The 13,262-nt window shown below is 41.1% G+C and overlaps 1 protein-coding gene across 2 annotated transcripts; it reads left to right on the plus strand.

The window, feature by feature from the left end:
* Positions 1-9,516: 9,516 nt before the first annotated feature.
* TCEAL8 (transcription elongation factor A like 8) lies at positions 9,517-11,767 on the plus strand. 2 transcript variants are annotated; one of them, XM_036099071.2, is made up of 3 exons: positions 9,517-9,669; positions 10,089-10,162; positions 10,773-11,767. In XM_036099071.2, exon 3 carries the CDS (start codon positions 10,813-10,815, stop codon positions 11,164-11,166), a length of 354 nt encoding a protein of 117 aa, XP_035954964.1. In that variant the 5' UTR covers positions 9,517-9,669; positions 10,089-10,162; positions 10,773-10,812; the 3' UTR covers positions 11,167-11,767. The 2 variants fall into 2 exon arrangements, with proteins under 2 accessions (XP_035954964.1, XP_035954963.2); XM_036099070.2 differs by lacking the exon at positions 10,089-10,162 and having other exon boundaries at positions 9,529-9,669.
* The last annotated feature ends 1,495 nt before the right edge of the window (positions 11,768-13,262 follow it).

Raw genomic sequence — 13,262 nt, forward strand, 5'->3', positions numbered from 1 at the left:
TAAAATGTATTATCTGAAAAAATTTCAAGACATGAAGAGAACCAGGAAAGTATGCCCATATATGGGGAACAAAGCAGGCAACAAAGCAGGTCTGTGAGAGTGACCAGATGTTAAATTTAACAAAAACTTCAAAGTAGCCAATATAAATATATTCAAAGAATGAAAAAAAACCCTGTGATTAAAGAAGTAAAGGCAGGTATGATGACAATGTTACATCAAGTAGAAAAAAAAATCAATAAAGAGATAGATATATAAAAAGAAACAAGTGGAAATTCTGAAAAGTACAGATTGAAATAAAAAATTCATGAGAGGAGCTCAACAGTAGATTTGCGCTAGCAGGAGAAAGAATTTGTAAAGTCTAAGATTCATAGATTTTATGTAATCTAAAGAAGAGAGAGAAAAAAAATGAACAGAGTCTCAGAGAAATATGGAACTCCATTAATCACACCAATGATACACATAATAGGAATACCAAAAGGAGTGGGAAAAGGAGCAGAAAATAATTCAAAGAAATAATGTTTGCAAACTTCCCAAATGTAATGAAAAACATTCATTTACATATCCAGGAAGCTCAGTGGATTTCAAGTAGGACGCGTGCAAGAGACTGGCAAACAGACACAACATAGTAAAAATGCTGAAAGCCAAAGACAAGGAGAAAATGTTGAACACAGCAAGAGAAAAATGACTCTTAACTTAGAACCTCAATAAGATTAAGAGCTCATTTGTCATCAAAACAATGGATGCCAGAAGGAAGGAGGACAACATATTCAAACTGCTCAAAGATACAAACTGTTAACTAGCAATCTTGTATTTACCATATATATCTTTCAAAAATGAAGGCAAAATAAAGACATACTCAGATAAAAAAAAAAAAGAATCTGTTGCTAGCATGCCTACCTTACAAAAAATATGAAAGAAAGTTCTCTAGTTCTGAAAGTGAATAACCCCAGACAGTAATTTGAATCTATGAAAAAATAAGCACACATACAGGTAATTATGTAATTATAAAAGACAGTACAAATGCATATTTTTCCCTTTCCTTCTCTTAACTAATTTTGAAAAGCAACTGTTTAAAACAATACATTTGTAATGTGTTGTTTGAGTCTATAACATATAAAATAGAAATGTATCTGCCAATAAAAGCACAAAGGAGGTGGGTGGGGGCAAAGCTGTATTGGGCTAAGGATATGAATCCATAAGGTAACTAAAATATCCCTGAAGAAATGAAGAGGACCAGAAGAGAATGAGATAAATAAGAAGACTAACATAATTCTATGGATATATACTTACTATGCTTTTTGCATCTTCCATAAAAGACACAAAATTATGTAAAGTAATAATGACAACAATGGATAGGTTTAAAACATTTTTTGATGTAATCTGTATAACAATATTCCCACAATAAGTGGAAAAATGGAATAGAACTGTATGGGAGTTATGTTTCTATATCTTACTGGAATTTAGTTAATATAAATATGAAATAGACCCTGGTAAATTAAGATGTATATGCCAAGTCCTAAGACAATCACAAGAGAAACACCTCAAAAATATATAATGAAAACATCATTAAAGAAATTAAAATCCTTTATTAAAATATATTCAATTAATGTAAAGAAAAAGAAGGAAAGGAAGAATAGAGGAACAAAAATACATGAGACATATGATAGACAAAAAGTGAATTGGCAGAAATAATTCCAATTATATCAATAATAACATTAAATGTGAATGAATTAAACAACTCAAATGAAAGGCAGAGATTGTCAGACCAAATTTTAAAAAGTTCCAACTCTATGCTGTTTACAGGAGACACACTTTAGATTCACAAAAAAATTGAAAGCAAAAGGAAGAAAAAATATATATCATGAAAACCTGAGGCACTGTGTGATAGATGCATGCTCTAACCTCACTGAAAGGCTGGGGGACAAAAGAGCTGACCAAGTTGCTTTAGAAAACAGTGTTTTGGCTGTATGTTGTAAAGCTCAAGACAAAAAGAGCCGTACATAAGTTCTGTGCTCTGGCTGGGAAATTTGTTTCTTACAGGGATAGATGATAACCATTCTGAAATTACTCTAACTGTATACTAAGGTTAAATAAATAAGTAAATAAATCATATATAAGGAGAACCAGGTTTCTCACTGTCAGTGACAGAAGTTAAAAATAAGTGGAGGGAGTGCCTGGGTGGCTCAGTCAGTTAAGCGGCCAACCCTTGATTTTGGCTCAGGTGATGATCTCAGGGTCATGAGATTGAGCCCCGTGTCAGGCTCCCCACTCAGTGGAGTGTCTGCTTGAGATTCCCTCTCTCTCTCTCCCACTGTTCCTCCCCAACACACATACTCTCTCTCTCTCCCTCTGAAATAAATACATAGGATCTTAAAAAAAAAATAAGTGGAGAGATTGGAGAGTCTGGCTGGCTCAGTTAGAAGAGCATGCGACTCTTGATCTTGGGGTTGTGAGTTTGAGCTCCACTGGGTGTAGAGATTACTTAAATAAAAGTAATAAATGGAGAGAAAGCTAAATGGATACCTGTCATAATGGATAAGAGTCACATGTATAAGTATGAACTTATGTGGTGGGGGAAGGGAGAGGAAGGGAGGGATAGAGAAGGAAAAAGATACAGACACAATAAATAAATGTAGGTATGTGTTTATACAAACCATGTTCAGCATACATACATCTCCTTGCTCTATCAGCTGAGAAGTCCTAGAACCAATGACACTCCAGTAGCAACAAAAATATCTTGCACTCAGATCTTAATTACTAAATATGATTATCCAATAAAAGTAACTAAGACTGCTTGGAGAAATGGCTGATTACTGGGTTGAAAAAAAAGAAAAATACAAAATGAATCTGGAACATCTTGTAGTACCAGAAAGCAAGGAAGCAGGAAAAGGATGAGGGTATGCCAACCTGAAAGAGCCCCTAATGGCCAAGACTGGAATAATTTGGGCAAAAAAAAAAAAAAAAAAAAAAAAAAAAGATCATATTGAATTATAACCCCAAAGATTTAAAAATTCATTAGGGGTGCCTTGGGGGCTCAGTTGGTTAAGTGTCCAACCCTTGATTTGGGCTCAGGTCATGATCCCAGGATCGTGAGATAGAGCCCCATATTGGGGTCCGCACCCAGTGGGGATTAAGATTTTCTCTTTCCCTCTCCCTCTGCCCCTCACCCACCTCTTAAAAATGTTTTTAATAAAAAAAATTCATGAATCATACTGATAGAAATAAGTAGTTGTATCAGTAAATAAATGGGGCAGGGGAGGACAAATCTTCCTTACAGAATAATTTGGAAGTATTAAATGTAGAAGGAAATGAGTAATACAAAAATTTAGTATCAGAACATCACTGTAATAATCACTGCAGGCAAAATCCACAGAATATTTGCAAAGTTTCAAATTATCTGACCCCAAATATTTATTAATTACTATGGTTGTTTTCAAACACATATCCACAAATTCTTTGATACTCCTCCCTCCAGGAGATAGAACTTAATTCCCCTCTTTAATGTGAGCTAGACTTAGTAACTTGCTTCTAACAAATAGAGTACAGAAGGGAAAAACAATAACTTTACAAGTAGTAGAGAAACGCAGCAGACATCATCTTAGCCAAGTGATCAAAATTAACTTCACCAGTGATCAGTCATGTTGATATCATGTAACTCTGATATTGCGATGAAAAGGGTATCTCACCCCCGTGATAGTCTTCCCCCAAACCAGTAACTCCAGTCTCATTATGAGAAAAATATCAGACAAATCCAAATTGAGGAACATTCTACAAAATACCTCACTCTTCAAAAGTGTCAAGGTCATGAAAAATAAGGGAACACTGAGAAACTGTCACAGAGTAGAGAAGACTAAAAAAAACATGTTAACTAAGTGCAACTTTGTATCCTGGTTGAATCCTGGAACAGAAAAAGGACCTTGGTAGGCAACCTGGAGAAATCTGAATAAAGTCTGTAATTTAGTTGGTAGTATTGCACAAAAGTTAATTTCTTTGTTTTTATAAAAGTAGCATAATTATTAGGCAAAGCTGGGCGTAGGGTATATGGAAATGCTTTGTACTATCTTTAAAACTCTTCTTTAGAACTAAAATGATTTCAAAACATAAAGTTTAAAAAACACACCAGGCTGAGTTTCAAGAACCCATAATAAAACTCTCCTAATAAATGAAAGTGACTGAACAGTTGAAAGAAACTGAAATGTCATTACATGAACTCATTATTCAGGGAGAAAGGGAGAATTTGACAGACTGCTGTTGACAGCAATTGTTGGAAAAAATAAAACCATTCCATGTTATCCCAGAAAACTGGAACTACTTAATAAACTAGTCGTGTGCATATATATATATGTATTTATTATGTGTATGTGCATGAAGCAGTATTCTTTAAATACTGATCTGCCACTTCCTTCATTCAAAAAATATAATTTTAATATAATTCAATGTCACTCATATGTGCATTGCTTCATTCCTTTTTATATCTGCACAATTTCCACAGTATGGATAATTTCTTCAATCATTCCCATATCTGTGCACATTTAAATTGTTTCCACCAACTTAATGTTCCAACACTGGAATGGTTACAAAGTTGAACCAGATAAAGTTTTTGTGCTGATGGCATTTTCAGATAAGTGAGGGACACAAAGTGGAAAGCCAACAAAACAGGGTGAAAGTGTCAGGCTGGGAAACTACAGGGTCTAAAGGATAATGTAGAACAGGCAAGCAAGGCAGCATCAAGAGGCCAGCACAGACTTTCTATTCATTATCAATTTAATTTTTAAAAGCACTCACCTGGGGCGCCTGGGTGGCTCAGTCAGTTAAGCGTCTGCCTTCGGCTCAGGTCATGCTCCCAGGGTCCTGGGATCGAGCCCTGCATCGGGCTCCCTGCTCAGCGGAGAGTCTGCTTCTCCTTCTCCCTCTCCCCCTGCTTGTGCTCTCTCTCTCTCTCTCTCTCTCTCTCTCTCTCTCTATGTGTCAAATAAATAAATAAATAAAATATTAAAAAAAATAAATAAAAGCACTCAGCCTACAGCAAGGGCACTCTCTCCCCAACTCAGCTTCTGCCACAGGAAAAAGTTGCCTGGCCTAAGCTTCAGTACAGCTGAAGTGTGCCTCCCCTGAACCCAACAAGAGGTTCTACATAGATGCAGATCTCAAGGCTTAATTACACAAAGCCATCTAGAGAATCTAGCTGAGGTGGATTTTAAGCATACTGTCACATATTAAAAGTCTAAGTAGTCCGGCCCAAGGACTCCTGTTACTGCGGCCAACGTGGATACCACGAGGACATTTGGAATGGCAGTGGTTATGACACAGCATTTCAGGTTCACAGAAATTAGTCATAAGCATTATGCCCAGATAACTCAAAACTCTTCGCCACCATCATCCACAATGGGTGTAGTAGTATTTAGCTGTGAGTTCAGGAAGTGGGCAGAATCTCATCTGGAAGGGAGGAAAAGAATCATAGAAGTTGTGCTTTGAGTTCAGTTCATTTGCTTAGATGTGGCCAATTGCTATTCTGAATAGTCTATGAAACTTCTGAAACTTATCCATGCCAAATTTCCAAATAACAGGGAACATAGTGGGGAGGGATGGTAGAAGAGTTTACTTTCTGAAACAGATACAGTGTAATTGGAAATCAGGTTTTCATGTTCTACTTATCAGGACAGGAGTAGACTACCCTCCGTAGAACAAAGACCTATTATGTTGTGTTTACTTGTGCTCTGAAAGGACAAATCATCTTAGATGGTGGCCACTTGGGTCCACACTATGCAGCCAAACCTTTGGATGTGGAGCAGATTTTGCCATGCTGGGAACGATGTTTGCAACCCATATAGAATATGCTAGAGAAGTGAGGGAGAGGAATAGCTGTCTCAAGCTCTGCTATGGGATGAGCTTTGAAACAGCAATGAAGAAATATGCAGGAGGAATTGCTAAATATGGAGGCTCAGAACAAAACACTATGGAAGTGATTTCTAAAGGGAACATAGAAAACAATATTCTGGATATCACAGTCTTGTATAAGAGCTCCTGGCTGGTAAAATGCTTCCTCCTGTCTTCTCCCCTCGTACCACCTGAAGGACCTTGGGCTTTGTTGCTATCCCTAGTGCCCTCTTGGTGCACGAAAACAGGACATTGATTAGGTCAGAAGCTTGGGGTGTCTACTTTCTAGAATTCATGCCTTTTTTGTTAAAATTAATACGTGCACATTTTTCATTTCTTTTTAAAAATAGTTTTTACTTTCATATAATGCTATTGTCTTCAAAAATCTACTTATATTTAAAAGCTACTGTGATTAACTTAATTTTAAGGGTAGCTACGTGTTATATTGATGCACTGAAATTGCTCAGGGACAATAAAGGTAAAGGCCTGTATGATCTGGCTGTCAGGTGTGTACCAGTGAGGTGACTGATCTCTCTCTTGTGAGTATTTAGGAAAATGGGGTCAATATTCTCTATTGATAGCTCCATAAAAATGGTGTTAAAGTTGCTCTGACTACATGTAAGCAGAATAAGCAGAGGAGGGGACAATGAAATTTCTGCCCTAATTTTTGTGCAGACAAAAAGAAGGTTCATCTCTGAGTCAATCTGCAAATAGCTCCTTCTGAAACTCAGAGATTTCTGGGAGACGTGCCTTTAAAAATCATAAGAGCCCCTCAAGCAGCATGTGAGCTGGAGCCTGACTCACTACACCCCATTTTCAACCCACCTCTGACCATCTGCCTTTTTAGATATGCCCTTCCCCTAAACTCACAGGAAAGGGCAAGGGTACAAGGCAGCCTTTCCTAAGGGCAATATGAGGGGTGCAGACCGTTGTGCAGCATGGATAGGGAAGGGAGAGATCACTTCCTGGTGGGGTGGATTTAGAGGCTGGGCGAGGAAGTCTGGGCTCCTAAGAATGAGCGGGACCAGGATCTAGGAGGAAGTGGAGGGCTATCACAAGGAAAAAAGTGGCCTGTGAGGACAGAGAGAAGAAGGCATACCTGGGGCACCGCGAGTGAGGGTTCCTTTTGATGCGATAGAGAAACATATGACAAGGCTGGGAACATGTGTCCTCAGGCTCAATTCAGATCAATGTTGAATGTCAGGAAGAGTAAAGTAGGATTTACTTCTCTGATGGTGGGGCTGCTCACCAGGGCCTTCGAGTAGGAAAATAACAAGTTTTAAGAATAAAGAAGGGTAGGGCGCCTGGGTGGCTCAGATGGCTAAGCGTCTGCCTTTGGCTCAGGTCATGATCCCAGGGTCCTGGGATCGAGTCCTGCATCAGGCTCCCTGCTCGGCGGGAAGCCTGCTTCTCCCTCTCCCTCTGCCATTCCTTCTGCTTGTGCTCTTCTGTCTATCTCTCTGTCAAATAAATAGATGAAATCTTAAAAAAAAGAATAAGGAAGAGTAAAGTTTAATTTGATGGTAACGTGTAAGGTAAATTGGAGAGGGAGGCACTGAAGGCAGATAGGTCAGAGAAGGAGTTCCCCTGACAGTCAGGCGTGAGACAATAAGGTCCTAAACCTGTACACACATGTATATAGCAGCTCTTTTCATAATTACTCAAAACTAGGAACAACTTAGATGTCCTGTGGGTAAATGGACAAATAAACTGGAACATCCATAAAGCAGAATACTACTTAGCAAAAAGCAAAGAATGAGCTATCGCTACATGAAACAGCTTAAATGACTTTCCAGGGCATTATGCTGAGTGAAAGAAGCCTCTAAATGTGATATATCGTAGATTTCTTTTATGTAACATTCTGAAAAAGACAAAACTATAGGAATTGGGAATAGATCAGTGGTTGCCAGAGTTCAGAGAAGGGGGTAAAATATGACTACAAAGGGGTAGCATGAGGGAGTTTTTTTGGAGGGGGTGATTGAACTGCATCCTGATTGTGGTGGTGATTACACAAATCTATACATTTGTTAAACTTCACAGAACTGTACGCACAGAAAAGGGCCAATTTTGTTGTATGATAATAATTTTTAAAAAATCAGAGCTTTCCTCCATTAAATGTAATATCAGAAAAGAATGAATGGAAACATTTTGTGGTAGTTAAGGATCACATCTTTACAATTCATTGGCTATATTTACATTGAAAATTCTCTCTTGGATAATAGAAAATGTATTCCTCAACCGTGGGATAAATTCTTGATGCTTAAATATAAATGATAAAACATTAAGTCAGCAAAAATATTTATTTTTTGAACCCTTCCTTTCCTATGGCATGCTTTGTTTTTGGCTGCCGCATCCCACTGTGACCATCCTAGACAAAAGATCCCCCACTTCCTCCTCCTGATTCTCCAGCTGGCTCCATTGGCCAGAATGTCATTTCTGGCAACAACACACTTCTAAGTACCAGTGGATTATGGGTTGTTGGGATATCAGTTTCCTCTTTTAACTAATATATATCTTTTTACAGCAATGATGTTCTCTCTGCTTCTGATCATAACAATTATGAATGTTGATAGTTCTCTTTTTTAATGGAACAAAGTGAATGATACCAGACTATCTCAAGAGTGCCATGAATGAATGAAAATTCTACCTGCTAATAAGCCTCACACCAAATGGTGAGATACAGGGTACTCTCTCCTTTCTGAGGGCTTTGTGAGTGTATGAAAGCTATTTTCCCACATATTTATTTGAGTTCCAAAATAAAGGTCACTCTGAGGAAAGCAGGCTTTTCTGGGGACTCAACTGATTAACAAGGCATCAGGTCCTAGAGGACATAAGAGGTCTGTCTGAAGCCTATTTGAAACCCAAGTGGAAGCCATCCAGCAGTCATCAATGAAAAGGTCAGACATCTAACAGTTGATAACTTGAGTTCAGCCAGAGAGAGAAAAAGTAGTGGATTACTTATATAAAATTGCTAACAAGAGAAAAGCCACAGATTAACCTGGGAGTCAGCTTTTTTTTTTTTTTAAAGGTGCTCTTTTAATAAGATGTAAAAAAAATTTTTTTTTTTCTAACACATCAGTGTGTTGGGAGAACTGTCATTTCATTTGTAGCCATTAGGAAACTTTTCCAAAGTCTTAAAAATTGATAAAACTATTTTGCCTCCAGATTGTGTCAGATATTGATTATGTGGCATCTCTTTTTAAAACATCATTGTAAAACATCATGATCATTTAATATCATGCTTAAAACATGAAAAAATTCAAGAGAACTAGTAAAAAAAAAATCCCACACTCTCACTCCTACATCTTTTCTAGCCACCTCTACCCCCACCCTTCCCCTCATCTACCACCTTCGCCCATTTTAATGCTAGATGGTACTCCTGGGGAAATGGTGGACTGTAGGTCTTGGGGTAGGAGGGGAGGTGGGCAAATTCGAAGCAGAGAGAGAAAGAGATAATTCCCCAAAGAAGGAGAAATGGTCGATTAACCCCTAAAGGCTGATCCTCCCTGGCAATCCAAGAAAGGCGAATTGCAACTGCAGGGAGAAGATACCAGTCCTATTGTCTCTGATTGGCAAATACGAAAAAAGATTGACAGTATCAAGTGGAGGGAATGCAGGGGGCGGGCTGCAGTGTTAAATGGGAGGGGTCACTGAAGACTGGAGCTCATTGATGACGCGACCCTCACGTGACCAGGAGTCGACGTGTGCAGAAGTCCTTATAGTCCAGGGCCTGTTTCCCTGTAGCGGCTCCGTATTGCTGGAGAAGGAGAAAAGTGCCCCGGATCCCTTCAGGTCAGTGTAAAAGCGGGCGCTGCCTTGGGGACCCTCGGGTCTAGGAGCCAGAGAGCAGTAGCCAGGCGGGGTCGCCACTGTTTTCCCAACATTAGAGCCCGCCAAACTCCCATTTTTGTGCAGGAAATTTGGGGCTGTTTGGTGGGGGTGGGGGTGGAGACGGAGAAGGGTAGCCAATTGAGGGTCCCTAGAGAGAGAGAGAAACAATTTGGGAAATAACTTGGCGTCTACCACTCCCTGCTTGCAGGGAACCGGTGGGCACGGCGGGGGGGGGGGGGGAGAGGGCGGGGTTGCCTTAAAAGGAAGGAAAGGATGAGGACGTGGGACAACTTCAGACGAACAAGGCCTAGAATCATGAAAGGGACCGGTGATTCAGGTACTGGCCTGCTCGCTCAGCAAGCACTCCTGTCGGTCTGCAGGACTCTTTGGTCTTTTGGGCGCGACACAAATCGAGTGAGGGAAGGAGGCAGGAAAATCCCCTGGATCCCTGCAGGTCAGTGTAAGGGTGCAATTGCCTCAGGTCCCTTCGGGTGGGGGTGGGGGTGCGGGTGGGAGTGGGAGTGCGTGGATGACACCAAAGCACATCCTGGGGTCGCCACAGCCTCTCCCCATCCGGATTAAGCGCTGGAGGCCTTTGCAGAGCCTGCAGCGGAAATGGGGCGGGGGCGGGGGAGGCTGGAGAGACGTGGAAGGGGGAGGGGAGGCTAGAGACTGCACCAGCAGATCTCAGGTGAGTGGCGGGAGACTGGGACGGCTTGGGAAAGCCCAAGAGGGCGGGAATATTGGAGATCAGCGTCTAAGGAAGGGGTTAATTGCTTCCGCGCTGCTCCCGTTTCTGGGCTAGGAGAGGCCTGTAAGCACGGCCTGCTGGGAAATGGTGGGCTGGAGCGGGAGGAGGGAAGATGGAGCTGGAGCGAGAGGGGGAGGGAAGGGAGGTGGAGGAAGGGGTGGAGTCAGGGGAGTTCCGAGCCTGAGGACCTAGCCTTCTCTAGTTGGAAAACTTTGACAGGGATCTGAATGAGAAGAGGCAAGTCTCTCTGGGAACCCATACTTGGGCTGCCTGTTTGTCTGGCATCTAGTTGTTTTGTTTCCTTGTTTTCCAGGATTAATTTATTCAAAAGAAATAACAGAAAAATACTCAACATGCAAAAGTCTTGTGAAGAAAATGAAGGAAAACCACAGAACATGCCAAAGACCGAGGCCGACCGCCCTTCGGAAGATGTACCACAGGAGGCGGAAGGAAATCCTCAACCTTCCGAAGAAGGTGTAAACCAGGAAGCAGAAGGAAATCTTAGAGGAGGGCTGACCCAGCCTGGCCAGGGGTTTAAAGAGGACACTCCTGTGAGGCATTTGGACCCTGAAGAAATGATAAGAGGAGTAGATGAGTTGGAAAGGCTTAGGGAAGAGATAAGAAGAGTAAGAAACAAGTTTGTGATGATGCATTGGAAGCAAAGACATTCACGCAGCCGTCCTTACCCTGTGTGCTTTAGGCCTTGAATTCTTTTTTTGTCTGATATTAAAATCTGGCCCCTGCTTTCTTTCTGTTAGCGTTTTCTGATGTATCTTTGACCTTCGTTTACTTTAATTATCTGGTGGAATTTTGTTTTAGGTAGTTTCCTTGTTATCAGCATCTCACTGGATTTTGTATTTTGACCCATTCTCCAGGTCTGTTTTTCAATTGGAAAGTTTCACACATTTGCATGAAAATATATTCATTATATATTGTGAAGTAAAACATAACAGGTTACAAAGCGATATATTTAGTATCAGCTCACATATGTAGGATTAAATCCCAAATTTGTGTGCGCGTGTGTGCGTGTGTGTGTATACATACAAACATATATCAGAAACGTAACTGCTTATTTCTGTGTGGCGTGAGCTTTTTTCTTTTTGCTTATATGTATTTTTTCATGAACACATGTCACACACACACAAAGAATTGAAGTTTTATAAGTAAGAGTTAAATAATTTGCAACCAGCTTCTAAGGGCAATGGGGGCACCTAAACTCTTGATGGAAGAACTATTAAAAAAATGTAAACCTCAAGTTACCTCTGGATCTCTTAGCCAGAGGAATAAAACTGGCAATTATTACAGATACACTTGCTTAAGACTCCGTCTTTTTCACGGGGAAAACATTTGCCTTGCAGGGCTGCTGTCAGGAAGAAAGGAGGTGACTCCGAGCTGTGCTTGGTTACCCTCTGCGCATACAGAACCCCAACCCACCACAGAGCATCAGTTATTGGAGGGAGGGCCCTGACACGACTTCCCTGTGCTCAGGAACAAGTCCATTAGGAGGCAGGGCCCTGGGGGCTTCATGCCAGTCATCTGCTGTTGAGCCTCACGCTTCTCCTCCCCTGGGTTCTGCCCTGCCTGCTGGGCCCTTTGCTCTCTGCTGGCCCTCACTGCTCCTGGTGCACCGGAGTCCTCAGGTGCCAAAACCCACTCACTTTCCTGGACTCCCCAGTGGGTCGAACCCCTACTCTGTCTTCTGAAGCCTCTCTGCTTCCTAGTGACCCTTCACACAAGTGAGACGGCTTGGGCCATGCTGCCTTGCAGGGTTCTTAGCAAAACAGCCCCTTCTGTTTTCAATCCCAGGACCCCTCCTCTAAATACGAGTCAGACATGATGAGGCCTTTTTGGGAGTTGGACCAAGGTACAAGTTTCAATAAAAAAAAAACAGCGGTAGTCAGAGTTGCCTTAGGTCTAAGGACTAAGGTTTTGTCTTCCTTCTCTGGTGAGATGATCGGTCCATGAAGGTTCCTGGCAGGCCTGCCCTACTGGTTCAGAAGACTGAATATCCATAAGTTGCACACAATAAGACAGGAAACAGATCTAAGGGAATAGTCCCCTTCACCCTATCCTATCCCGAGTTAAAACATGAAAAAAAAAAAAAAACTTGCAAAGGCACTAAGAACTATAAATCCAGTAGAAAGGCTATTATGTAAATGTTAGGAATTGTATTTATTTCCCCTATAGAACAAAAAACTTCCCCTATAGAACCTCCTGATAGTCCTACATACTTGTGTTTAACTGAGACATGTTTTAATATTTAATTGGTTTCTTGATTTAATTATCACTAAGGAGCTGGTGTTATCCACATTTTGCTGTTGACTCAATAGTCTTCCACAAGTTTTTTATTTCTCTAACATTATGGCAAGCATTTCGAAAAAGAAAGTGCATGAAATAGATTGCTCTCCAAATGTTTCATCAAAGTCTTGCATCATCACCTGCATTAGAACCACCTTGGGGAGCATCTTTAAAATACTGATTTCTGGGGACACCTGGGTGGCTCAGTCTGTTAAGCAGCTGCCTTCAGCTCAGGTCATGATCCCAGGGTCCTGGGATCAAGTCCCACATCGGGCTCCTTGCTCAGCGGGAGCCTGCTTCTCCTCCCCCCGCCCCCCACCTCCGCCGCTGCTTGTACTCTCTCTCTCTGACAAAATCTAAAAAAAATAAAATACTGATTTCTGGGGCCCACCCTAGGATTTGCCGACTGGAGGTGGGCTACAGAAGTAACAGCAAGCTCCTCTAGATGATTATGACGCACATTGCAGCATGAGGATGACTGGTATATACAGTATGCTTTCCATTA

The sequence above is a fragment of the Halichoerus grypus genome, chromosome X (genome assembly GCF_964656455.1).
Source record: "Halichoerus grypus chromosome X, mHalGry1.hap1.1, whole genome shotgun sequence".
Lineage (NCBI taxonomy): Eukaryota > Metazoa > Chordata > Mammalia > Carnivora > Phocidae > Halichoerus > Halichoerus grypus.

Coding starts and splice junctions, on each gene's coding strand:
- TCEAL8 (XM_036099070.2), top strand. CDS start 9,548: ATGACGCGACCCTCACGTGACCAGGAGTCGACGTGTGCAGAAGTCCTT. Junction 9,670..10,772: donor AGTGCCCCGGATCCCTTCAG/GTCAGTGTAAAA, acceptor CTTGTTTTCCAG/GATTAATTTATTCAAAAGAA.